The 26,731-nt window shown below is 52.1% G+C and overlaps 1 protein-coding gene and 1 long non-coding RNA gene across 2 annotated transcripts in view; one reads left to right on the top strand and one right to left on the bottom strand.

The window, feature by feature from the left end:
- The window catches only part of ELN (elastin), a 32,156-nt gene extending 20,558 nt beyond the window's left edge, over nt 1-11,598 (bottom strand). The window contains 4 exon segments of the mRNA XM_090279348.1: nt 315-350; nt 3,776-3,808; nt 5,296-5,430; nt 11,397-11,598. Of these exon segments, the coding sequence (XP_090135474.1) occupies nt 315-350; nt 3,776-3,808; nt 5,296-5,430; nt 11,397-11,478 (286 nt within the window). The 5' untranslated portion in view covers nt 11,479-11,598.
- A 4,269-nt stretch (nt 11,599-15,867) lies between these two features.
- Nucleotides 15,868-21,754, top strand: LOC150009114 (uncharacterized). The gene is made up of 3 exons (XR_016511357.1): nt 15,868-15,962; nt 20,380-20,534; nt 21,553-21,754. It is a non-coding gene; the product is annotated as an uncharacterized LOC150009114 (long non-coding RNA).
- Nucleotides 21,755-26,731: the final 4,977 nt, after the last annotated feature.

The raw sequence follows: 26,731 nt of genomic DNA, 5'->3' as shown, positions 1-26,731 counted from the left end.
GCAGGGATCTTTTGGGGTCAAACTTCCACAGAGCCTCCTCCAGGAAGCCTTCCTGAAGCCCTGCTGAGTTGAATTCCTCCCCTGGGCTCCACTGACCCCTGCAACCTCTTCCATCCAGCTCTTAGCACTGTGTTGTAACAGCACTCAGGACGCAGCAGTGACTTCCTTGTGTTCTGGGCAGCTGCTCTGGGCAAGTGGTCCCAGCCTCACCCCCATGCCCATGCCCAGGACTGGCCTGGCCCACATGCCAAGCAGATATCCTGGGCTTGGTTTTGGTCCCCAGATGGGTGTCTTGCTTGGGTGTCAACACTAACCTGCCCCAGGGCCAACTCCTGCAAGTGCTCCAGCACCTGTAGGGAGAAGGAGACAGAGCCAGGTGAGGAGAGGAGAGACTGGTATGTGGGCATCATTCCTGTATCTTGGGTAGGAAGGGTCTCATGGAAGGCAGGCAGGAACCAGGCAGTGCTATGGTCAGTGTACAGCCACTCATGCCCCTAAGCTGTACAGAAGCCTTTGGTTCTCAGGAGCTGATCCTGATAAAACAGCAGCTACTATTTAGCAACCAGCTGCTCTGTGCCGTGTAGATGTAACTGCATTGACTTCCCATCCTACGTGCCCCATAATGTACCTAGGCCAGGCCTTGCTTCTCCTAGACGGCCTGCCAGCTAATGGGGGACTCACAGGGCATTCTGTGAAGGCAGAAGCTGGGTAGTCTGTTAGCAAGACCTCACCCAGGCCAGGTCCTGCCCTGCTCCCACACTCACCTGCCCCCTAGGTCTCTCTTCTACTTCCTTTCAGGTGTCTCCTGGCTCAGCCCATTTCTCCTTCCTTGTATCTGGAGTCCCTTCTGTCCCCCACCATCTATCTGTCCGCCCAGCCTGCCAGCAATCCAGGAGCCTCCTCTAGTTCAGACAGATGCTAAAATGTTTATGAGAAGTCAAATGGGTCCCTCTGGCTCTCTCTTCCCACATCTGGGCCCAATCGCTTCTTTTCCCCCTCTAGGAGACATTCCATGACTTTGGCCAGGACTGATGGGCAATCAGGTTGGAGTTCACAAGCGTGCCGGGTTTGTTTCCAATTATGTGAGAATCTCTCCTGCAAGTGCCAGTCCTGGCTGCCAGGCTCCTGAGCCCAGGGAAGCCCTCTCTGGGGACTGACTGCCAAGCCCTGGAGGGTCTACCTGGCGTTCTCTGGGTGTGGTCCCTCCCCCCACCTGTTTCCTACTTGTGTGAGTTGGCCCCATCTGAAAGTCAGCCAGCCCCTCTGAAAGATGGGTCTCTAACTCTGGCTAGTCTGCCTTCCAAGCAGGTTACAGTGTGGGTCAGGCCCAGCCTGGGGCTTGCAGAGTTCACTTCCCAGCACTATAGGCCCTGCCCCTCCCCAGCTCTGTCAGGGGCTTCTCTCAAGCCAGGCTGGTTTCCTGAGCTCCAACAGGGCAGGGGACCTGCTTGATTGGACCTTCCTGACCACAGAGGGGATGGGAGGAGAAGATGGAAACTGAACTGGAAACAAGGAAGGCGGGGGCAGGTGGGGGTGGGAACAAGCAACCTCTGTAGCCACCTGTCCTTTCCCCACACTGCCCCCAGCTGTCTGGTCCCAACACTGCTCTCCAGCACAACCAGCTCCACCCCTGTTTGCCCTCCTTCCTTTGGACTTGCCTGGCCTAAATGCCCCAAGGAGTCCAGCCCCTGGAAGTGAGGACAGGAGTGGTGAGACGCTAACCACAGCTGGGAGCCCAGGGGCCTGGCCAGCCCAACCCTCTCTCCTCCTGGAATCAGAGAGCTCTGGATTCAAATATTGCTGCTCCTGCTGACTCTACGCATGTAGAAGCAAATCACTTTGCCTCTCTGAGACTCAGTTTTCCTACCTACAGAATGGCCACTGTGTCTCTGACCTTCTCCGGAACAGTGAAATCACAAGCAGAAAGCACCTAGTGTGGGAAATATGCCAGAGTGCCCAGTGGGTGTGCCCTGCTCCTTCCACTCCTCTCACATGGGTGGCTGGCCTCCAGCTAGTGCGGAGGGTGTGGGTGTTGCTGGCTCGCAGCTGCCTGGTCCCCCACTGAGAGCCCAGGCAGGGCCAGCCGCCGAGGCCCACATGGCGCAGCTGCCAGGCCACCCACCCTCTACTCGCCAAGGGATTAATTGTTCCTAAGCACGACACACACGGCCTGTGCCCTGTTCCCTCTTGCCTGGGCAGGCCCGGACATCCCCATGGCCCGGATGTGGGGAGCTGCCTGGGGGAGGGAGGGGGACTGTGGTTTTGTCCAGGCCTTTGTAGTCCAGAGTCCTGAGGCTAGAGGATGACCTCAGGGAGTTTGTGAGATCCAGCCCCTTTTCATCAGAACGAGATGCTCTGACTTTTGTGTTGTTGTTCTACTCTTTCACCCTCAGCTGAAGGTTCTTTCCGAAGTCTAAACTAAATGGTTACTAAAAGCTTCACTTTAGCGATCGGCTATTACAAGATTCTGTGCAGTTTTCTCAGTCTTCCCTCCTGTGTTTAATCATAACATGACATGTGGCCCCTGCTGCTAATAGGATTAGCCAATCTCCTCTCTAGCTTTGCAGTCACAACCTCCACATTTTGGGTCTTCTAGGCTAAGCACAGACTTACGTCCACACCTTGGCTTATCCAGTCATTCCCTATGTTGTTTCTACCGTCAAAGACCCTGTGAAGGTTCCTGCAAGAAAGCAGGATACAGGTTCTGGCAGGATAAGCAGTGAATTCCAAGGGCTCAGGCCTTGCAGACCCCCAGAGCCCAGGAAACCCCTTGTCCTAGCTTCCTGCCCTTTGGCCTCTCTCTGGCCTGCCCCAGCCCTAGAGTTTCATAACCCAGATGGGCTTGCAGGGAAGGGGAATCTGGGTCTTGCAGATTCATCTACAATTGGATCATCAAACAGTGGGATTGCATAAGAGCTGTTGGACACCCAAACTGTCCTAGAGCCTCGGGCTTCAGAGCCAGGGAGACACAGAGCAGGGTGGGGGGGTGCCAGGGCCACATATGGAACATCTCACACCAATAGGGTCATCAGTCTGGACAGTCACCATTTCCTCCACCTGCTCCTTATCCACCAGTACTTCCTGGGAGGGACACACCCTCTCTCTTTCTTGGGGGTCTGTTCTTTGGAACTGGAGGTGGATCCTGATGGCCAATTCGGTAAGGACAGGACAATCTAGTCACATCTCCTTCCTGGAAAACTTCATGGTCTAGACATGGCTAGAAAGGGCCTGGGATCAAGAAAGATGATCAGCTGGGGCGAGGGCCAGGGCCAGGGCCAGGGCCAGGGTCCAAACTGGGGTTAGGTTTAGGGCTTGGTCTGGAGTCAGGGTTCAGCTTGGGGTCAGGATAAGGGCTCAAATTGTCATCAAGGTCAGGATATTGAGGGACTTGGCATAGGGTTAGAGAGGGTTTGGTCTGGAGTGAGGGGATCATCCAGGTGGAGTCTGGAGCCTACCGTCTGTGACACTTACAGGATTGGTGGCCCCTGGAACATCAATCCTTACCTTTGCCCTGAGCACCAGGGCTGTTTCTGAGACCCTGTGTAGAAGGGACAGGGCAGCTGGGCACATAGGCAGTTATAGGATAGACGCCGGACACTCCTCACACAAGCGGTCGCCTGCAGCCCCAGACTACTCATACCTGGGGGTTGGTACTGCCCATCACTTCCTTCCTGCCTTTTTCCCAGTGGCCGTACTGCCAGGTCCACAGTTCTGTGGGCCCTCCCCTCCCCTGCCCCTGGGCCCACTCTCAGTGCCTTAAAGCCTCAGGTCTTACCTGGCTTGGGAGGTTTGCCTCCAGGTCCCAGTGCTGCAGAGGAAAGAGATGGTAGTGAATGGGGAGCTCTAGCCCACCTGTCTTACTGTTTATACCCCCCAGGTCAAAGCAAGGGCATTGTGGGGTCTTACCCTCCCAGTCCTTAAAGGGCTGTCAGGGACAGCCCACCCTTTGGACAGGGAGCTGCTGGGAACCCAGTGTCTAGATGTCTGGTGGGAAGCCCAGCTCCAGCCCTGATTTGTGGTTTTTACTCTCTCAGACTCAGTTTCTCAGCCTCTGAAGGGGACAGTAATACCCACTCAGCCAGCATTTCAGGGATGTTGTGGAGGATCAAAAGAAACATGAAAGAAGGCAGGGGCCACCAGGGGAGAAGCCTGGCAGAGGCGCTCGAGAGGTCAGTGGGCTCCAGTTCTCAGACAAGTCTCCCCATTAGACACTCGGGCTGTAAAACGAGAGGGCCCTTGATGCCTGGGCCTTCTGGGGTTCTGAGGTTTGAGGACCTGCGTGAGCTAGGGTGACACTGAGTCCCCATCAGTGAGTAACCAGATTTGGTTTCTGAGCTCACCTCTTCCTACCAGGCCTCCAAGGCCAGTCCCTGTTGGGGACTGGGGAGAGAGAGAGAGAGAGAGAGAGAGAGAGAGAGAGAGAGAGAGAGAGAGAGAGAGAGAGAGAGAGAGAGAGAGAGAGAGAGAGGGACAACAGTGCCCCTGCCAGAAAGCCGGCCATGGTCAAATTCATCACTGCCTAGCTTCATGACCTCAGGCAAGCCTTAACTTCTGCAAGCCTGCCTTCTTATGCATCTCCTCGGGCCAGTTGCCCTGTGCCAGTCTGTGCCTGGGGGTGTGCTGGTAGCTGCCCTCACTTCCATGTCAGTTCTGAACCCTCAAATACTTTTTAAGTATTGAGAAGATTACTTTGATTTTTAAATCCACCTTAAAGCATTATGCTTCCTTTTCTAAATTAAAAGAAAATATGGCCCTCTGATGGCCTTGCTCTGAGATTCTGCCCGTTTTCTTTCAGCTGGGGTGGGGCTCCCCAGTCTCCATCTACCCTTGGGTATTGCTTTTCTATTGTTTTTACTTGAAAAACACTTCACCATATTGCACAACAGATAACAAGTTCATACTTTTTAGTAACTGGGTAATATTTCAGAGTTTACTTAATCACACCCTCCAGTCAGGTGGGTTTCTTGTTTTACAGTTTTGCAAACACCACTCCTATGAACCTTGTTGCAGATCGTTCTTTTTCTTTCCTTTTCAATTATTTCCTTTAAATGGATTTCCAAGAGTGAGCTCAATGATTTGAAGACTGAATGGCAGAATCATCTTTCAGAAGATTTATGCTCTTAACAGATATAAAACAATGTCATGTAAACTGTTTTTCTAACTGGAAGTGACTTGTGGGTCCTCTGTGGTAAGTGTGACTATGTTTTTCCCTTCAGCAGTGTCAAAATGTGCATCTCTCATGAACGGACTTGCAGTCTGCCTCACCTGAGTATGTGGAAGTTTCACATACGTTACCTGGGTAATAGACTCCTCCCGGAACTCCTCCAGGAACTACTCCCGGAATTCCTCCAGGAACTACTCCAGGAACCACTCCAGGAATTCCTCCAGGAACTACTCCAGGAACTACTCCAGGAATAGCCCCTGGGACCCCTGAAAGGAAGTAGGCAGAGCCCCCTATTAGCCAGAACTAATAAAAACATGGTAACAATAATGATGAAAATGATGATAATAATATTGCACATCCACAAAGCAATTTTTGTTTTCAAAGCATTTTTTTCACTTATTCTCTGCAAAATGGCCCTGTGAGGTGGGAAAGGCTGGGATTACTATCTTCATTTTAACAGATGTGAAATCAGGCTCAGAGAAGTTAAGGGATGTGCCTGGGGCCACACAGCTGGAAAGAGATGGAGCCTGGATTCAAACTCAGACAATTCTCTCCTTGGAAAGGGCCTGGCGTGAGGCTGGGTCTGAGTGCCTTTCACTGGGCAGCCAACTCTCTCCAGCCCTGAGCAGCATGGGCAGGGGCCAGGGTTGTGGGAGGGCAGGCCCGGCTGTAAGTGAACGGTAAGGAAATGTGGCCGCTGCCAGTAAAAATGTAGCCATTCCCACACTGATAGGACGGCATGAGGTCAGCGTCCTCAGCCACTGGGCAACAGTGGATGGGTGGGGTTCTGGCTGTCTGACATAGGGCTGTCTTAGGAGGCGCCGGGCCCCAGAGGGGGACACCATGAATGAGCAAAGTGAATAGTTTCCTAAGCAAAAGCTAATTCACTGGCCAGGCCAGGGACTCTCTGCCCAGCCAAGATCACAAGTTCAGACCCCACAGACCAGTGAAGCTCTCACTGGGGAATGCTGCGATGCTGGGTCCCAGACCCATGCCTGGTTGTGGCAACAGATGATCTTAGTGCAGACCAGGCTCTAACTTTACCACCTCAGAATGGCCCTGACCTTGACAAGCCACCTTGCCAATGCCCCAGCCCAAGCCACCGTGCTGAAAAGGGCACGGTGTCCGTCAGCTCTGTAGGATATCCAGAGCCCTCATGGACAGACATCTGGCCTCTGTGCCTTGCTGATGATGCACAGCTGGGCCTGTCGGCCCCAGGGCCCTGTCAGCCTCAGCCACAGTCCAGCGGGACAGGGGATGCCAAGCTGTCACAGCCACCCCGTGCCAAAGTCTCAGTGTCACACTCTACCCCCCAGGGCCTGCAGTCCCCCAGGAACTACAATCCAGCCTGGAGTGTGCAAGCAATTGGTCAAAGCCCCGGGGGCTCAAAGTGGTGGCCCCAGGAGGGTGGGTGTGCTGGGAATGAGGGCGTCAGCCTGTCATCCGTTGCCAAGCACACACATGGCCCGCCTTGAGCCTTTGATGCCTTCCCCAGCTCTGGCCTCCAGCTCTGAGCACTGTCTCTTATGTGCCTTTCCTGGTACACTCTGGGCCTTTCTCCGCCTCAGCCTCTTTCCCTCCTCCCCTGGTCCAGAGCAGACTGCGAAAGTAGTGTTAGGAGGTGGAGGGAACAAGGTGCTCGGGAGAGACCCATCTGCTGCTCCTGGCTGTGTCACTTCTTACCATCTATGTGGGCAAGTCACTTAACCCCACTGAGCTTCAGTTTCCTTTTCAGTAATGTGGGGCTGATAACTGCTGCCTTGCAAAGTTGTTGCAAAGGTTCAAGTAAGAGACCTGTGCTGCCCTGGACCTGGCAGACAGTAATTGCTAAAAAACAACAACAACAACAACAAACAAACAAAAAAAAGAAAAAGAAAAAGAAAACAGGTGATGACCTTTTGTCTCCATGTCACTGCTCAGCACATGGCCTGGGGCCAGGTATACAGCAGGAATTCAATAAATGATGGGTGAATTAGTTGGAGGGGAGGCAAAGATGCTGCCTGTGGGTCTGGGTCTGACCTGTTCCATCCCTAACCAGCCTAGATGGGTCTCCCACCTTGGCCTGGCCTACCACTCAGGCCTGGCTGAACCCCCACTTCCTCTCTTGGGGTTCTGCTCTCCCATACCTGCTTGTGACCAGGCCCCTTCTGGGCCTGCCAGCTCCTCCTCTGCTTCCTTTCTCCCCAGTGCCTACCCATGTCCTCTCCCCACTCTCCACCCCCATGATTCAAATCCCAACAGTGTGTGCCAAACTCCATGCCTGAACTATGACAGCCTAGGGAAGTATGGATTTTGATCCCCATTTTGCACCGAGGAAATAGAGGAGACTTGGTTGGTGTAAAGGGTCCCTGCCCTGCCCTCTCTCTTCAGGAGAGGTGAGAATATAATAAGACAGTAGTCAGTCAAGGGCCTTCAAAAAGGCAGAAGTCACCTCTCATGCTCTAGCGGGTCATCTTCCCTCCTGGCCTGAGCAGTTTCTCCTGCCAGGAACGCCTATTCCTCTCTCCAAGTCCTACCCTTCCACCAAGACTGAGCTCAGATTCTCCCTCCTGCCTTCTCTGAGCCTGTGATTCTCACTTCTTAGCTGGCCCAAAACAGTTGGCCTGCAGCATGCTTGTCTTGTTTTATGTGGGTTTGGCTTATTTCACCGGCTAGTCCAGGGTGAACTTGTCTCTTGCATCTTGGAAGCATGATCCTAGACTCTCAGAGATCATAACAGTCTTTTGGCCGGGGCTGAAATCTCCTTCTGCAAACATCCTCTGGTGTTCCTGCTTGCACGCCTCCAGTGACAGGAAAATCACCACTTCCTGATACTGTCAGCTCTACCTGCAGGTCTTCCTCCTATCAAGAGAGAGTCTGCCCCTCTATCTCTCTAATTCTGCCTCCCAGAGCCCCATACACTGAGGTCCACCTGTCATTCAATAATAGCCCCTCAAACATTGACCTTTCTTTAAAGGTCTAACTCAGATGTCACATCTGCTGTGAAGTTTTCCTCAGTTTTCTGCAACGCCTCCAGGCACCCCCTGCCTCGGTCCTGTCTGTTTCCTCCATCACTGCCCTCTGCTCCCCGCTAGACAAAACATGGCAAGAGGGAAATTAAAGCTTATAAATGTGCACTAATGACAAGGGTTGAACAGCCCAAGTTAGAAAATTCTAAATAAGAAGATACATCATTTTAAAAATTCACATCCCACAGTCCTCTTATTTGATACTTTTTTGGCAGATGTTCCAGCCCTAGGAGGTAGTAGGGCAGGGATGTTTCTCCCCATTTTACAGCCAGGGAAACCCAGAGCAAGTGAAATTAAGTGACTGGCCTGGGACCCATAGCTGAACCCAGTCACACGCAGGGCCTTCTGCTGGGGGCTTGGGCTCCAAGTTCAGAGATCTGGGAGAAGGCTGTTTGGGAACAGGCAGTGGGCAAGCGGTTCATGGTAGGGTTTTTTGCCAAGCCCAAGTCCAAAGGGCCGATCTGGGGAGCGGAAAAGACCACATGAAGCTGTTTGTTGTTTGTTTGGAGAAAGGCTGCCAAGGGTTTTTCAGAAACAATCTGTCCTCCAGTAGGTGACCCCATCCCGCCTTGCCCCTCAGGCATGTTTGCCCTGCTGCCTTGGCCTTAGCCTCCGCAGAGAGCAGGATCAACCCCAAAGCCAGAGGTCCTTGCCCCTGGGGGCTCACTGGAATCCCTTGGGCAGCTTTGACAAAACCGCCATGTCGGGGTCCTTCCACAGACCAAATAAAACAGGAATTCCTGGGTGGGACCCCCACATCAGAATTGTTTAAAATTCCCTGGGCAACTGCAATACACAGCCAGGGTTGAAAACCCTTCTTCCGAATCATCCTCAGCTCTGAAATAAAAAAAACAAAAAACAAAAAAAACCCCACCAACTGATAATATTTCTGGGGGATGGGGAGATGCCTGATTTAATTTCTCTCTCTCTTTCTCTCTCTTTTTGAATGGTATGGGGGTCTGGGACAGCTGGTCCTCAAAGCTACTTTTGACCCATCCTAGCTGGGTCCAGACAACCCTTTCCATTACAGAGTCATCACAGGGAGCCCCTTTCTTGCCTCCACTGGTAATGTGGCTCTTTGGAGCTGAGGAACTCATGGAGGTGACACTCTTGGGGTTGGGGAAGCTGGGCTACCCCAGGACAGCCAGTCAGGTGGTTCTGTGTGTGTATGTGCGCATGTGTGCCCTCAGCCCCTCCCATTCCTTGACCTCTTTGGACTTTGGTAGGTTCTGAGCACAAACCCCTAATGACCTCATAAATTCATGCACCCCTTATTTGGACCCGGGATTCATTCTTCCATCTGGGACAGAGCTGTGATTTGTTTGTAAGGGAAGAACAAGGCCAGCTGAGCATTTCCCAGTGTCATTGAGGGGACAAGGAGAGGGTATGTTCTCCCCTAGAGCATGTCCACCCCAGAGGACTCAGCCCTAGGCCTGAACCTCCCCAGATGCTGCCTGGCACCTGGCCCCTGCCCCCTCATCCTTTGTCTCAGGGCAGAGAGCTGGCTGGTACTGAAGCTCCTGCAGCTGCCTTAGCCAGTCTGTGCCTCAATTTCCCCATTGTAAAGTAAAGATAGTAATCCTTAACTCTCGGTTCCTCTGGGGCTTAACTGCCATGGCTCTGGGTAGGAGCTCTGAGAAGGCAGGCAGGTGTTCAGGGGCCACGCCTTGGAGGGGGGGCGGTTCAGGCAGGTCCAAAGCTGCTGTTCTCAGACAGTGGTGTGGCTGGTGCTCTGGGGTGTCTCACTCCCCACCCTGGGCCCCACCTGATGGCGCTCATGTCTCTTAGCGAAGTTCAGGCCCAGGAACTGATGACCTCTGTGCAGGAAGCCCCTGTTCCCAGCAGTCCTGTCCAGACAGTCAATCTCACGGAAACAGCTGCTGCTCCTGCCTGCTTCCCTACTCCTGCCCTCCTGCCTGGCGCTGCTCCACCCAGCGCACCGCCCCCTCCCTGCCATGCTGGTCCCCGCTGAAAGTCTGGTTCTCATGGCAAGAAGGACTCTCACAGGAACCAGACCCCACCCCGAGCATCCCACCAAATGGCTCCTGAGCTTTCACCCTCTTCCCATGGCCAGGAGCACCTACATGGTTCCCTGGTGTGTCACTGCCAGGGTCCTCCAAAGTGTGTAGCAGCCCCATGGGGGGATCCTTGGGCCTGCAGCAGGACACACCCTAGATAGTCCAGGGCTGCCCTGAGGTCCACTCCAGCATCTGCGATGGGCTGCACTCCCTCTGCCAGGAGATAAACACCTTACCCATCATCTCTTATATTCCATACCACTACTGCTGCTACTACACACACACTCTCTCACATGCACAGTCACATGTACAGTGACAATCCACACCCAGTGACACACCTGGACACCAGATCTCCTGTGTGTACAAGCCTGTCAGGTGGCAGACTTTTGTGCATATCAACAGGCACTTTCAACCTCCTCCCCTCAAACATACAAACATATACACATGTACACACACATACACATACACCTGTCCAGGGATGAACCCGTGAACAGACATTTATTCCAGAAAACGCCTCCACTTTTTGGTGACATATCTGGGCATATACACCCATGCACACCTGTGCAATAGCATGCAACACACTCATTTAGGTATGCATGTGTATGCATGTGCACACATATACACATACTTAACACACACTCAGAAGTCCCAGGCCTTCTCACCAGGGACAGACCACAGAAGCAGCTTTCCAACTGGCAACCCCATAATCAACTAACCCTGATCTTCCTCAGAGGGGTTCCTGACTTCCCAGGGGACAAGGAACCTGCTGAAGTCACATAGCTTATGTTGACTGGCCTCTAGCTCAGGTCCCCTGTCTGCAGGGCATGTGTGCTCACTGGGCTGGGTCCACAGGTATGCAAACTGCCGGTGCCTGGCCCTTCCACAGCATACTTCCAACACCCCCACTGGGAGAGCACCCAGAATAGAGCAGGGACAGAGCAGAAGATCCTTGGTTCTCTCGGGGCAGCTGAACCTGGTCACTGTTGAGACCATCCTGCATTGTGGGGTATCTACGTGACAGGTTCCACCTCAGCATGGGCTAGGTCCTGGGAGGGGAGGCTCTAAGGATCCAGTGACTGCGGGACTCCTGCCTTGGAACCCCTGTAGGATGCGAGGGTGAAGGGCACCCTCTCATCCATTAGCCCAGACACCTGGCTGGGAGGCTGGAGGATCTGCGGGCAGCTCCGGGAACAGGGTGAGGCCTACCTCCAGGCTGCGAGGGGTGGATGATGGACAGCAGGAGCAGGAGGACTCCGGGCCGCAGGGCTGCAGCTGTCGGACCCGCCATCTCAGGGAGAAATGCCCCAGCCTGCTCTCCGCGCCTCGTTTTATCCCCAAAGCGTAATTGCTGCCTCCTCGGCTGCGAGAAAAGAAGGGAGGGAGAGAGGGCGGGCAGGAGGGCCTGAGAAGGGGGAGGCCCGGGGGAGGGGGCCGTGGGGAGGGGGGCAATTACGAAAGGCCGGCTCACAAGCCTCCCAGGCTGGGTCTGAGTGGACTGGACTGTGGACTCTTTTCCTTAAAACACACACTCGCTCACGCGTGCGCGTACACACACACACACACACACACACACACACACACAGTTTTCCCTCATCTTTCTCCTGCTTTCCCTCTGTGGCTGTTCTCTCACTGCTGGCCCTGTTCCCGCCAGAAAGTGTGAGGGGGGCCTCTGCCAGGACAGCCCTCGGGAGAGGAAGCAGGAGGGAGGGCCCTGCAGCCCGGCCAAAAATCCAGCCCCAGCCAAGGCCCAAGTGGCCAGGCCCCCACCCCTCCGGCTGGGCCCCGGGCCCAGTGTGGGGACACAGGCCAGCTGTCCCTCGCCTCTGCCCCCACCCTGGCCCTCCAGACTTCCCAACACCCCCAGGCCTGGCCCGAGACAGGCCCCGCTTAAAGCTGGAGAAGTGAGGTGTTGGGTAGGTCTGGGGGCTGGGACCCAGGGCCAGTGTCTACAGAGGTTTAAGTTGCTATAGGCAGAATGGCCTGGAAGGTAAAATCATGTTGTTATTGTCCCCCGAGGCATCTGGGAGCTAGAAGGGGGACTCTGACACAATATAGGGCTCCCTTCTGCAGGAGCCAAGGTCACAGCCTCTTGCCTGAAGCTGGGGTGGGGTGGGGGAGTTTGTCAGGTCTGAGATCCATGGCTGCAGAGACTGAGAGGCTGCACCAGGGGAATGACCTGGAAGTTAAGACCATATTGGTATTGTATCCTGGGGCATTTGGAGGACATGTGGGAGACCCTGACACACCACAGGGGTTCCACTTTCATGGATCAAGGTCACAGTCCCACATATAGGCCTGTGCAAGGCACAGTGTCTGGCAAAGGTCAGACTGGACCCCCAAGGTGTCCTGTGGGAAAACAAGGACTTGGGGAGTCCACCAAGACTGACAGGTGACCTGTCTCTTTTTATCACTTGGCTCCCACCTGTCCCAATACTGAGCACTTCTAGCCCCCAGACCAGACGTGGGAGCTCCTAGACTGCCGGTTCTCTCCCTGCCCAAGTGCTCAGGACCAACGTTCCTCAGGTGGCCAGGAGGGGGCGGCCCTGCGCTGAAACAGCTGGGACCAGCATTTCCAGAAGGATGGGGTCTGTTCCTGCCTAACTGGGAAGGATGAGGACCTTGGGGATTTGGGGGTTGGGGGGAGGGAAGAAATTTGGGAGCCACAGGCTAAGAGAGGGGGAACTGGTACTTGCCCTCATCACAGCCTGGGAGGGGAAAAGTCGAGGCCACAAGATCTCAGAGCTTCTCCCCACCTTCCTCACCCAGTTGCTGCATGAGGGGAAGACACAACCACAGCATCGTGGGAAGGAGTTAGATGCCCCCTCCTGCAGCCAGGAGCACCATGGCAGTCTGGAGGGCTACCAGGGGCGGCCAAGAATGGAGACGCCAAAGGCAGGCCCTGGACTTAGGGGACTAGGCCTCAGTTCTGGCTCTAGCACTTTCTAGTGGGGTCACCTCTTCAAAGAGCTTCGGTTTCCTCATCTGTCAAATGGTGGTTAATATCCCTACCTAGGAGGGTTATTGCAGAGATAAGTAAAATGTGGTCACACCTTTCTGTACCGTGCCTGCTAGATGCAAAATGCTCTGTGCTCATCTGGAGCTGGTACTGGTAATAACGCCACTATTGCCACCACGAGTTCTGCAAGTACCCCTCCTGTTTGTATGGTGACTATTAGACCAGGCTCTCCACTGGGCCACCCCTCCTCTTCCTGCCCTCGAGTGGTGGATGCTCCAGGAGTTTGGAAGGGGTGGACATTCTGGGAGAACTGTCTTACAGCTGTTGGCACAGCAGGTGTGCAGCTCTTACTTGTGGGGTGTGTTATTTGGGGTGTCTTGGGCATAGTTGATGGAGATCATGAGCCTGAGCTAGCCCTTGTTGGGGAGGAAGGGGCTGCTCAGGGTCAGGGCCTGAGGCTCAGGGCCTGGATGTGCCTGTTGGTAGGGAGGAGAGACCAGGGGGTACATCTGTATGCCTGCCCCCTCCCAGGAAGTGGGGAGGATGGGGTGCTGGGGAGGAACTGGGCCCCACTCGTCTCAGGGCAATGACGTGGGCAGGAACCGGCTTTCAGACTTGCAAACCGCAGTCTGCTCAGTCTTTATTAATTCCAGGACCGGGATAGAGGCTGGAGCCAGCTGGAGAGGGCTTGCTGTGGGGGGATTCAGGAGAGGTGTGGAGGGGCGCTTACAGGGATAGACTTGAGGCTGCTGGGCCAGGCCTCTTTCGGTAGGACCAGGGCCCTGCATCCTGTCCCTTACCTGTGTCCCCCCTCCTTCTTAGCGTCCCACACTCATTGCAGGAGCTCCATTAACTCATATCCAACAAGGCTCTGTGCACCTCCAAAGGGGGCCTCAGGTCAGAATCCAACCCATTAAACTGATTATCCAGTGCAAGTTAGCCCAAATGCATTCAATACATAATGTAAGGACTGGGAGTTAGAGTTATCAACCAACTTTCATTCACTTCCACATTTAAGAAATCCTACAGTCCTCAGCTGTTCTGTGCCACCTCCCTGAATATCTGTACAAATTATACAAGGTCATAAATATAGAACTTCCCACAGAAGGCTCACTGAATGCTGGGTGAGCCTGGCTTCACCAATAGCATTGAGAAGCTCCATCTGCTGGGCATCCAGGTGAGCCACTGACACGCCTCCTCTGTCCTCAGCCTCTATAGGTGCACCCATATGGGAAGAACAGAGTGGCCAGCCTCCATACAGCTCTTAGCATGTCGTTGCTTTGCTCAGAAACCCTCAGTTGCCTTTCGGATAAAGTCTGGACTTTGGAGAATGGCCTTCAAGGCTTTGCATGACCCAGCTCAACTTCTCTGTTGCTCTCCTTCCTTCTGGCCAGCTGATCTCCCTTCTGGCTGGTACAGCTGCTCCCCAGGCTTGTCCTAGAGGGCTGCATGCTGGATCATTGCTGTTGAGATTCCCTGGTCTCAGCTTCCCTCCCTGCAGATCTGTGCCTTCAGCATCCTTGCCCTGGGATCTCCCTGAGGACCCTTGGTGCCGGCCCTCACAGGTGGAGCTTGTGGCTTTATCTTATCCCTTGCTGGCCTGGCCATGACTGAAGCCAGCTAGAGGATGAACTCATTTCTGTCTCCCCCATTGTCCAATAAACAAATGTGTGCTCTCCAGAAGATGGGGACAGACCTCCAGAATCCTGGGGGTGCAGATTTTGTTTTCCCCCTTGTCCACACATGGTCCTTTTATCCATTGAGTGGAAGATGCCCTCTCTGCATGGCACCTCAGACCAGAGAATGACCGGCATGGTCTGCCTAGGAAGAGCTTGGTGTCAGCCAGGCCCAGGTCCCTGCTGTGCTCCCTCCAAGTGTAGAAGCCTCTGCTGTCAGCCATTTACACCTCTGTGTAAGTGAGGGAGGAGCATGAATTTCTCATATGGACCCAAGTGAGGTTTGGGACAGAAATGTACACTGATTGGGTAGCATGGGTTCAGGTGTAGAGATTCCAGGAGGGAACCAGCAGCAAGGTAGAGTGAAGGAGCCCTTCGCACCTCCCTCCAACCCACCTGTGCTCACCCATGAGACCCAGCTGCAGGCATTAGGGAGAAGGCCAGAATCTTCTCCTCTGATTCAACATTTTCCAGTAACCGTAGAGCATAAAAGAAAAAGTAAGTAAAATTAATTTTAGTAATACATTATTTTTAACCCAAAACATCTGAAGTATTATCATTTGAACATATAATTGATACGAAAATTATTAATGAGATGTTTCACATTCTTTTTTTGTACTAAGCCTTAAACCTTGTATGTAAGTTACACTTAGAACACGTCTCAATCTGAACTAGTCATATTTCAAGTGCTCAGAAGCCACATGTGGCCCAGGGCCACCAGAGCGGACAGCACAGGCTGAGACCATGAGAGGACAGGGAGGACGAACCTGACTTAGGACAAGTAAGGAGGGAGCACCAAATGGTGACTCCTGCTGCTCAAAGTTTGCAGGTAAAATGAGGCATGAGGGTGAGGGAGAGGGCCAGAGAAGGAGGCACATCCTTGAGTGCTGGCAGAGAACTGCCTGGGCGCACCCACGACAGGCTGCCCCAGAGGAGACGCCCTGCCCTCAAGCTGGTGACTGAACCAGAGAAGGTACCGCCTCCTGAAGGGCACTAGGCAGCATCGGCCGGGAGCCAACACTTTGGCTAGAAAATAAGAAAGGCCTTCTGCAGGTCGTCTCTTCCCAGAGGTGGCCAGGAACCCCTCTGACAGCAAGAAGCCAGGAAAGGAAGGGACCTGCAGCAGTACAGGTGGCAGAGGTAAAGGGTCCGCAGCTGAAAAGAGATGGGACGCTGCTGGTCTGGGCCACTTTTGGGTCTCACTTCCTCAAGCAGGATTGGCTTGAGGGAAGAACAAGCTGTGCTTGGGGAGGGGTTTAGAAGTTGGGATGGGGGGCTGGATTTCCAGTACAGGCTGCTTCTGCATCCCCCAGACTGCAGTTCTGGGAGCAGAAGAGGGGTGCAGGGGGGATGCAGAGGGGGCCAGTGGTTGTGATGAGAATTAACATTGATTAGCATAATTAGCAGATCACTTAGTCATACCTGATAATGGCATGTAAACAGTAATTCGCCCAAGGAAGCCCCTGTTTCCTTTTATGGAGAGAGGGATTTCACAAGCTTTCAAGATTGAAGGCTCATGTCTTAAAAAGTGTTGTGCACAACAAGTGCTCAAAGGTGGATGAGGTCCCTGACACTATCTCAGGCAACTGGAGCAAACAGTTGAGGCTGGGGGAGGGGGAGGAAGCCTCTCCTACAAGGACCAGCCCCACTACTGTCCTGGGATACCCCAGCTCCTGAGCTGCCTCTCTGATCCAGCGACCTCTGTACAATCACTGCCTCTGCTCAGGCCCGGGTGTTTGCATGTCTGAGTCATTTGTCAGTCTGGATCCTTGGCGGGTGCAAGCCAGGGTGGGGGGTGGGTGTCCTGGACTGGTCGTTCTGCCCCGTGCTATTCCCACACCGCCTCACGGGCTGTCTGATGCAGTCTGGGGGGAACATTGTGAGCCGGGTGCTCAGAGCACCCCTCCCCAGGGGACTTGGGATGAAGAGTCCAGAACACGCCTCTCATTTGACACTTGACAGTTTACAAAGCACATCTCTCTTTGCCATCACAGATATTATTATCCCAGTTTATAAACACAGGGTTAGGAGCCCTGTCTACAAACTCTGGCCGCCAGAAAGAGCACTCTTGGTATCTCCTTTAGATCTATTTAATCTTAACTTGGAGCCTCTGTCACATGAACAGCAGTAAATTCCACCCTAGTTACTGGGTCTCTGCCTCAACCCCTGACCAAAATTCAGGCATCAGGAGTGCGGGGCATGCAGACAGAGGGGCCCTTGCTTTGAAGGTCCCCTTGTTGGAACCTCTGTGCCTTTGTGTACCCCGAGAATGTGCTGAGGCTAGGGAGCCTGGACCTGAGCTGGCTCTGGAGATGTTTGCAAGGAATGAGCCGCTCATGGGACACACAGGGTTCTCCCATTCCCAGGGTGGGACATCTTCCCTCTGTCTCTCCTGCCCCTTTAGGATAGTTTCTCAAAGAAAAAAGGCTTCAGACTGCTTTGGCTCACAGCCTGGTGAGCTGTAGGAGCAGCAGGATACAGGATGGACACACACAGGTGTTCATGACTTAATAAACCACCCTGCTACCTGGGTGGGGAACCAGAGTCTTGTGAAAACACACAAGTGGCCCATGGACACCGCAAGGTACTGTGGTCTGGAGCTGAGGCTTCCAGGGCATTTCCCCCTGCCAGCCACACTGCTCTCCAGTGGGGCAATGGCCTCAAAATTGGGTACACTCAACACGTGGAGAGCAGGGCCTTTTCTTCCCCGGTGCTGGGCATCCCACGGGCTTCTGTGCTGGCTCAGAGCCCCTCCCCCCTGGCCTGGCCCATGCTCTCTCTGCCCTGTCCACGCAGTGCTCCCTCCTCCCTCCGCTCTCTTTTATCACCTCCCCTCCCCTAGCCTGCCGTGCCCAGGAGCCCTTCCAAGAGCCTGCACTGGGAACACTGCTGGGCAGGGAGCTCTCTTCCTCCAGGATTCTGCCGGTCTCCATCCCTACACCACGTTTGACTACTCCCTGCCCTGGACAGACCCTCCACCCATGCCCAGAACCCTCAACTGGCCTGATTCCTGTGGCGCCAGGCGGGTCCCACAGGGCGGGCTGGGCAGCTGCCAGGATGCAGGGTGGGAGGCAGGCAAGGCCGGGCCAGGGGTTCCCACTGGGCCTGGGTTGTCTACTCCCTCATTTATTCTGCTCTCCACATTTCTGAACTACCTGGTCTGGTTAGGCTTCAGGCTTTAGAATGGGGTACAGATGACACCAGCACCTGCAGTCCTGGGAAAGGAGAGTCAATCAGGAAGGCTTCCTGGAGGAGAGGATGTCAGAGTTGAATCCTGTTCCCTTCTCTGCAAGGAAAATGTGTTTAGGTGGTGCTGGCAAAAGGAGGAAGGCTGAAGGCAGCCGTCACAGAGGCTGGCCTTTGCCCTTCAGGCCACCCACAGGCTGCCTGCTCCTTCCCAAGCTCCTGAGAGCACAGATCCCAGCTGTCTGCACCCTGCTTAAAGCCCACTAGTAACTGACTCTGGGAGGATGTTGGCCCTTCCTGCTCAGCCTTTCACTTGCCTCCAGTAGTTTTCAAATTGCAGGACATGACCTTTTTAGTGGGAAAGGAACAGCATTTAAAAATGAAGGAATAGAATAAAATAGATGCAACTGTAATACACGTGACCAAATCAGCCTTGTGTCTTGAACCTTTTGTCTGAATTACATGTATGTGCACAACAGCACTGGACTATGATGAATTTTTTTTTCATAAGTCATAGTCAGAAAGTCTGGAAGACACTGTTGCAATGGCTGTTTACGAGTTGTTTTTGCCCTTTCCACTGGGGGCTGTTGTCCTGCTCGGGGGAAGGAGGCTTGCTCTGCAGAAGCTCTCACAGTGTGGCTGAGTCAGTGTACAAGTGAACAAATACATTGGAGGAGGGAGATTCCTTTGCTACGAGCCTCCCTGACCCCTGTCTTGGATTGGCTACAGGTCGTGCTCCTGCCAAGCTGATGAGAACTGGGGTGCTGGTGCTCAAGTTCTGGTTATCATTGTTCCGGGGGAGTTGCTTGCTCCTAACGTCAAAACCCTTCAAACTCCCCAAGGGCCTTAGAGAGGACATCTGGGGAGAGGTCAGGGATTCCAGGGCATGTTCCTCAGGATAGAGGTGGGACTCCTGGGTGAGCAGGGCTCCTGGTTTTGTGTGATTTATGAGATACTAGGTTCTGAGTAACATTTCATTTGAAGACAGGCTTCTGGGGCTTGAAAGAAATCACAAAAACCACCACTCTGCTGGGAAGTCAGGGTCTGCAGGAGACTGGCATTCCATTCCCTCACCTGCCCCAAATGCTGTGTGACACTGGGTATCTTCTCCCATCCTCTGGGCCTGGAGCTGCCTCTGAACAGTGGGGTGCAGACTAGAGCAATAGTTCTGGCCCCTGGCCATGCACTAGAACCCCTGGGTTTTCCCTGCATCAGTCCCACTGCCCAGGCTGTGCCCGGGCTCAAATCTCTGGGGCAGGGCCCAGGTGTTAGTATTTTTGCAGCTCCCCATGCAAAGCAAAGTTTGAAAAACACTGGGCTAAATGGCCCATCTCTACAAGTGACCCTCCCACAAGGGACTCAAGCCATTAGGCCAGTGGTTCTTAAAGTTTAATGAGCATCCTAATCATTGTTAGAAATGCACACTCCCAGGCCCACCCCAGATCTTCTGGCTCAGAAGCTCCGGGGTGGGACCAGGGACCTGAGCTTTAACAAGCCCACCAGATGATGTGGGTGCACACTCAGAGTGGGAGCCATTGACCTAACTTTGGCCATCACACTCCTCTGCATGAAGGTCCCCTGCATTGCCAAACCAGTCCTTTTGCTTCTGGAAAAAAGATGGAGCCACCAGTGGTTTCTGGTGATTGTACTGGTTTTCCCAGGCTGCTATAACAAAGTTCCACAGATGGGGTACCATGATTAGCATGAATTTGTTTCTCACAGTTCTGGAGCTGGAAGTCTGAGATCAGGGCGTGGGCAGGGTTGATTTCTCCTGGGGCCTCTCTCCTGGGCTTGCCAACGGCCACCTTCTCCCTGTGTCCTCATGTGGTCTGTCCTCTGTATGTCTCTGTCCTAATCTTTTCTTATAAGGACACCAGTCATACTGGTTTAGGGCCTACCTAAGAACCTTATTTTAACTTAATTACCCCTTTAAAGACCCTATTTCCAAATATAGCCACATTCTGAGGTACTGGGGGTTAGAGCCTCATCATATTAATTTGGGGGAGACACAAATCAGCCCATAACAAAGGGCTTGTGGGGTCTTGAGAGAGGGGACAGTTTGGAACTAAGCCCTCCAGATACTCTTGTTCCTTTTCCTACTGTCAACATGCTCATTGCTCTCCTGAAAGCAAACCCTCTAGTTCTGGTTCTTGAGACATGCACTTGCACTTGGGGTGGTGTGTGCAACTTCTTGAAATGATATGCAGAGAGGACCCCTCCCCTGCACTGACTTCCTGAGGGGGGGTCTTTCCTGGTCACACTGTGTTACCACATGGTCTGAGTAGCCAAGCAGACGTAGGACTGTTCTCATCTATTTCTTTCAAAATATTCTTTGGTTCACACTGAGCTACACCTACTCTTTCCCCATCAGCCCAAACTCGTTGAGACGCCTGGTCGCCCAGGAACATGTGTGTGAGAGTTCACTGATATGGAAGAAAAAGAGCCTGACAGTGCTAATCGGAAACCAGGGGTGTCAAGCAGAAGAGATGCCACATGAGGCCAGTCTGGGAAGGCTTCTCAGAGGAGGTGAGATGTGGCTTTGGATTCCAGCCTGTATTGTGCTCCTACCACCTGCTCACCATGCTGGGGGTTTCCATGAAAATAACTGGTTTAATCTCCAAACAAATGAAAAAGTGCTGTTATTCCTCCTGTATTAATCATCTTTTTATTCTGTATTTTTTATGACTCGACATCTTGGAGTCTTGCTGACTCTGGACGGACTGCCCCTCCCAGGGCTAACTAACTCCTAGAGAAAGCAAACAACTTGCCCTGAGTGCGCCAGAGTCCACCCAAACCAACTCCTCAATAGCTCTCACACTCAGCCCCCCCGCCCCACCTCCGGCCCCACTGGCCCTAATCTCCCCATGGCCAGGTATCAGGCAGCCAGGGACAACCCCTATGCCTAAGGGCGCGCTGGGTTTGAAATTATTCTAACTAGCCAATCCTAAATCTTCTGACCCTGCCTCGCCCGTTCCTTCCCACGGAAACAACGAGAAAGACTCTTGCCCGTGTTTCCTTCTCCCGCTGAGTCTCTGGTCTGCTCTGGGATGGCCCATCACTCTGTTCTCTGGGCCCTGTCTTATCTCCGGATTCTTGAGGGGGCTTGGAGGGAGGTGAATGAGACCCAAACTCCCTTGAAAGAGGAGGAGGCAGACCTGTCCTAAGCCTGGCCCCCTCCCTCTGGATAGCTGGAGTGTCTGTTTCCGATTTCCAGGCACTACTTGGGGGCTGGTGCTTTGTCTCAGCCCCTCTGTGTCCCCGGAATCACCAGGGTCTGGCCTAGAACACACACCTGGGAGGTAGGAAAAAAGTTAATGCAGGGATGTTCCCTGCTCTGTCCCCTTCTCTCCATCTCGCTCACTCTGCATCTCTATCTCTCTTTCTCTGAGTGAAACTTTTTCTCCCACCAGTCTCTCTGTGTTCCCTCCAGCATCTTTCTCTGTCTCACTGGGGTCTACTCCTGCAGGGCCTAAGGCTCTCCATCCCGGGTTTGCATTAACTTGTTTATCCTAAGCAGACCCAGCTGCCTCAACTCTCATTCCAGGCCCCAGAGGAGGAAGTGCAACCGGTGGGGTGGTCTCTGTGTTCCCCGGCACGGGTTTTAGCTTTCAGCTCTGGCCAAGACTCATCCTTCCTCTGCCTCATGCTCCACGCTCGAAATCACCAGAGCAGCCCGGATGGCCCCACTGTCAACCCTGCTGATCACAGAAGAGAAGGCTGTGGCCTGCATGGGAGGCATCAGTGAGGACAGGTGGGTCTATGTGTGTTTCTGTGTGTCAGTCTGTCTCTGTGTTGTCATATTGACTTGCACAATGATATCTGCTAACTCAACAGCTAACTCAATTGCACAAGAGCATTTTAAAGTAAGAATAACACGCACAGAGTGAAGTGCACAAAGCTTAGGTGTGCAGCTTGATGATTTTTACAAGCCTTTATACCCATATCACCATACCCAACACACAGAACATTTCCAGCCCAGCAGGTTCCTCTGTGACCCCTTCCCAGTCAGTACCTGCTAGAGATTATCACTCAACTAATGTCTCTCACTACAGATTAGTTTTGCTTATTCTTGAACTCTGTTGTTGGTTAAATTGTGTCTTGCAAAATATATATTCCAGGTCCTAATCCGTAGTACCTATGAATGTGGCCTTACTTGGAAATACTCTTTGAAGATATAATCAAATTAAGATGAAGTCATATTGGATTAAAGTGGGTCCTAAATCCCATGGGTTGTGTCCTTATAAGAAGGCCATGTGAGGACCCGGGGACACAGAGACGCCTAGGGAGAAGATGGCCACGTGAAGATGAAGGCAGCGATTGGAGTGAATTACCTACAAGCCAAGGAACACCAGCAATGGCCATTAGCCACCAAAAGCTAGAAAGAAGCATGGAAGGATTCTTCTGTACAGCATTCAGAAGGAGCATAGCCTTTCCAATGCCTTGGTTTAGACTCTGGCTTCCAGAACTGTGAGAGAATAAATTTCTTTTGTTTGTAATAATTTGGTATGGCAGCACCAGGAAACTAATACAAACTTCATATAAATGAAATCCCAATATATGTACTCTTTCATGTCTGGCTTCTTTTGCTCATATCGCGCCTGTGAAATTTAATCATGTAGTGTGTTCATTCTTTTTCACTGCAGTGTTACATTCCATCTTAGAAATACACCCCCTTTTTTTTTTTTTTACCCATTCTAATGTTAACGTACATTCAGGTTGTTTCCTTTTTTCTTTTGTTATTATAAATGATGCTACTAGGAATATTTCCATCTTTTTGTGGACATATGTTCTCATTTCTCATGGGTATAGCATCAGGAGTGGAATTGCTGGGTTTTATGCTAAGTATATGTTTAACCTTTTGAGGAACTTTTGGACAGTTTTTAAAGTCATTGCACCATTTTACAGTCCCACCAGCAGTGTATGAGAGTTCCAGCTGCTCCACAGCCTGCTGACAAAATTATCAGTCTTTACATTTTAGCCATTCTGGTGGGTGTATAGGGGTTTCTTATTTTGTTTTGACTTTCATTTCGCTGAAGACTAATGATGGTGGGCACCTCTTCCTATGCTTTTTGAGCATTCAGATATCTTCGTCAATTGTCTATTCAACTCTTTTGTCCATCGTTAAAAATTCGGTTGTTTGGTATTTTCCTGTTGTTTTGTAGCAGTTCTTTATATATGCTGATACAATTCTGTGGTTAGTTAATGTATTTAAAAGACCTCTTGCTCTGTGGTTTGCCTTTTTTGAAATGTTATCTTTTGATGAATGGAAGTCCTTGATTTTAATGAAGTAATAAAGTCAAATTTATTAATTTGTTCTCTAGTGCTTAGAGTTTTTTCTGTCCTGTTTAAGACATCTTTGCCTACTAACAGGTAATGTGGATATTCTTCTAGAAGTTTTATAGTTTTACCTTTCACTTTTAAGTTTCTGATCTACTTTGGTACAAGAGCACTTTAAATCTCAGCAGAGCCAGGCCTCAGCCTACCCACCCAGCCCCTCCCCAAGCTTGGTGGGGATCTTCGTTCCTTCTGAGTCACTGGTTGCACTTGCCTCTCTCATTAGCCCCATCCCCGAAATTAATAAAAGCCCGGAGCTGCCTGTGGTTTTCAGGCTAAGTGCTGGTTCAATTAGTCAGGATTCAGGCAGCAAGTGGGGTCCCCAACCCCTCTCCATGTATACTTCTTATCCCACTCTTGTTGGACCATCTCACCCATTCATTCAACTCTGAGGGTCCTCAGACTGAGACAAGAAATCTCCAAGGAACCTCCTCACCTGATCCTTCCCCACTCCTCGCTTCTCTCCACTTGTTCATAGACTTATGTACTGGAGGATCTCGTCCCCTCCAAGGATAGCAAACAGGTTCCATCACCAACCATGTTTGACTAGCAATGGCTGCCGGAAGTGGTGTTAGAAAGGATTCTGAGGATATCCAGGTACAGCGGGTGCTTGGTAATATCTGCCTGGCAGCAAGAGGCAGGCGTTGTTGCCCTGTCTGTTGTGCCTATAATGCCTCTGATCTAGTCTAAGTCCCTCATTAGAATTAATCCAAAGTAGATTTTAAAAAATTATTTATGCTGTTACAGTTGTTCCAATATTTCTCCCTTTGCCCCCCTCCTTCCAGCCCCCCCACCATAGTCAATTCCTTTACCATTGTTCATATCCATGAGTCATGCACATATGTTCTTTGCCTAATCCTTTCACCTTCTTTCAACCAGTCCCAGCCGTCTTCCTCCCCTCTTACAGCTGTCAGTATGTTCCTTGTTTCTGTGCCTCTGATTTTATTTTTGCTCACTAGTTTATTCTATTCCTTAGATTCCAGTTAAAAGTGAGATTATATGGTATTTGTCTTTCACTGCCTGGCTTATTTCACTTAGCATGACAGTCTCCAGGTCCATCCATGCTGTTGTAAAAGGTAAGAATTCCTTCTTTCTTTCTGCTGCATAGTGTTCCATTGTGTAAATGTACCACAACCTTTTTATCTACTCATTTACTGGTGGGCACTTAGGCTGCTTCCAAATCGTGGCTATTGTAAGTAACTCTGCTATGAACATAGGAGTACATATATTCTTTTGAACTGGTGATTTTAGATAACTCATTCAAGGGCATTCAGCTATTAATTGAGATGGCTTAGAAGCTCAAGTATTATCTGTTCAACAAAGGCACTTATTCATTTATTCAACAAGTATTGACTGAGCACCACCTATTATATTTCAGTCATAGTATATTTTAGAACTGGCCACAGAGGTACAATGGTGAATGAGACCTAGTCTGGTCTATCCCTAGGTCTGCATGAATTCCTTGATGCCAATATTTAAAATATATCGTACAATGAAGGAATCAGGGGTCTCATGTCATGGTCAGTTGCCATCTGCTGAGCCTGTTATTGCTCAATCCTCCACCTCCAGCCCCAGTCCCTGGGGTGAGATTATTATACAATTTTTTTTTAAAAACAGAATTTGGTGGGTAACTCGGGTTCCATAGTTGAAGTGTTTCTCTCCAAATAAATTTTGGGAATGCAGGTCACAAACGAGACCTGTGAATAAAAGGGTGTGAAAACCTTAATTGCTAATGAAATGGACCAGGCGGCTCTGGGATTTCTAAAATGGAACTGCTCGGGGACTGCTCAGGCGCCGTCTGGCCTTTCTCCCTCTGAGCTGGCCTCGGGGCTCTCTGCCCTTTACCAGGTGTGCACACACAGAGGGACATGTACACAGACACACAGATACATGCTCACAAAAGGACACACACATGCAGACACATGCAAACATGGACACCAACAATACACATAGTTGCAAACATGTGTAAAGTCTATTTTTCTCCCACTCCTCCACCACCAGTAGTTAATAAAGCCAAGGTTCTGGGCTCACATAAGTCAGGTTCAAGTTCCTACTGCCCCACTTTGAGCTATTTGACCTTGGGCAAGCTACTCTCCTTGAGCCTCAATTTCCCCCTTTATTAGAGAGGGATGTGGGGAAGAGTTGATTACATCGTACATGTTAGGCATGGGGGAGCTGCCCAACAAATGTCAGCTACTGCCCTCCCTGTTGCCCCATTAAGGTCACTGGCTCAGGGCTATACCAAGAAACTGGGACAGTGAGAAGGTGTATGGCCTGGCCCCAGGGCTCCTTAGAAAATCTATCTCTATGCCCCTACTCAGAGCTTGGCACTGAGCTGGGGACATAGTAAAGATGCAATCAAGGCCAGTTATGAAGGGAGAACCAGGGTTTTGCTCTTAGTCTTCTGCTTTTTTCCCTTTGGGAAAGCTCTAATTTGTTTCAGAGGCCTGAAGGATCAGGGTCAGAATGTCTGGATCAGGTAAGCTGGAGTAAGCCATTGAGTCTCCTCCACTGGACTAGAGGGACCTGGTAGGTGAGCCCCAGCCCTTCTGCAGAGCCTCTGACCAGAGCCCGCCCAGGCCCCATGTTCTGTGTTTTACCATGTCCACCGCCCTGGCTGGGCCCCCGCCAAGCCCTCGCTCGCTGCTGAGGGCCAAGCCGGGGCCGTGCCAGGCTCAGCGAAAGCCCTCGGCCAAGAACAGCAGAGCCGTTCTCAGGAAAGCTGGGGGATTTAGCCACAGGCCTGAGGGGACTCAGGTATCTGCCTCCAGTCCCAGGCTGGAGATTAGGGACAGGATGACCTCACAGCAGCCAAGGGCTGTGAAACAAAGGACTGACATAGCCACCTACCCAGCGATGTGGGAACACAGAACCACCTGGGCCAGATCGATTAGGGGACCACCTTTAGGGAGGAGATGAGGCCACAAACCTCCTGCCCCCTCCCCCAACTAGGCCTAGGTCTCACAACCTGGAACACCTGCTCCCCAGGACAGGCCCAGCCCTGACACCACTCCAGACTAAACCCTGGATGGCAGTGGCCTAGCTCCTGTCCTGGTTCCTAGACTGAGCCCTGAGTCATGGTGTGAGGGGTGGATGGCTATTAGGGGGTTGGAGCAGGAGCTGTTCTGGGCTGTCTGCATCTGCCCGCAGAGGGGTGGAGGTGCCCAGCTCGTTCTGTGGCCCAAGTGCCCCAGGCTCTGCTCATTTTACTCCCCTGTCTGGAGTGTGTTTCCTCTGTTCTTGTCCTGCCCAGTTCGAATGCATCGTTCCAGACTTGCTGCCTCTGGGAGTGTTCTCTAACCCCAGGCTTAATTTCAGGCTTCCTCCTGCTCCCCCAGCCCCTGCTAACCCCTCTGCTATGACATTGACCACACGGCACTGCCAGCAAC

This window comes from Furipterus horrens, unplaced genomic scaffold (genome assembly GCF_987537825.1).
Source record: "Furipterus horrens unplaced genomic scaffold, mFurHor1.1.pri manual_scaffold_5, whole genome shotgun sequence".
In the NCBI taxonomy this organism is placed as follows: Eukaryota; Metazoa; Chordata; class Mammalia; order Chiroptera; family Furipteridae; genus Furipterus; species Furipterus horrens.
The sequence above is the reverse complement of the archived record's forward strand: the minus strand, read 5'-3'. Positions and strand labels throughout refer to the sequence as shown.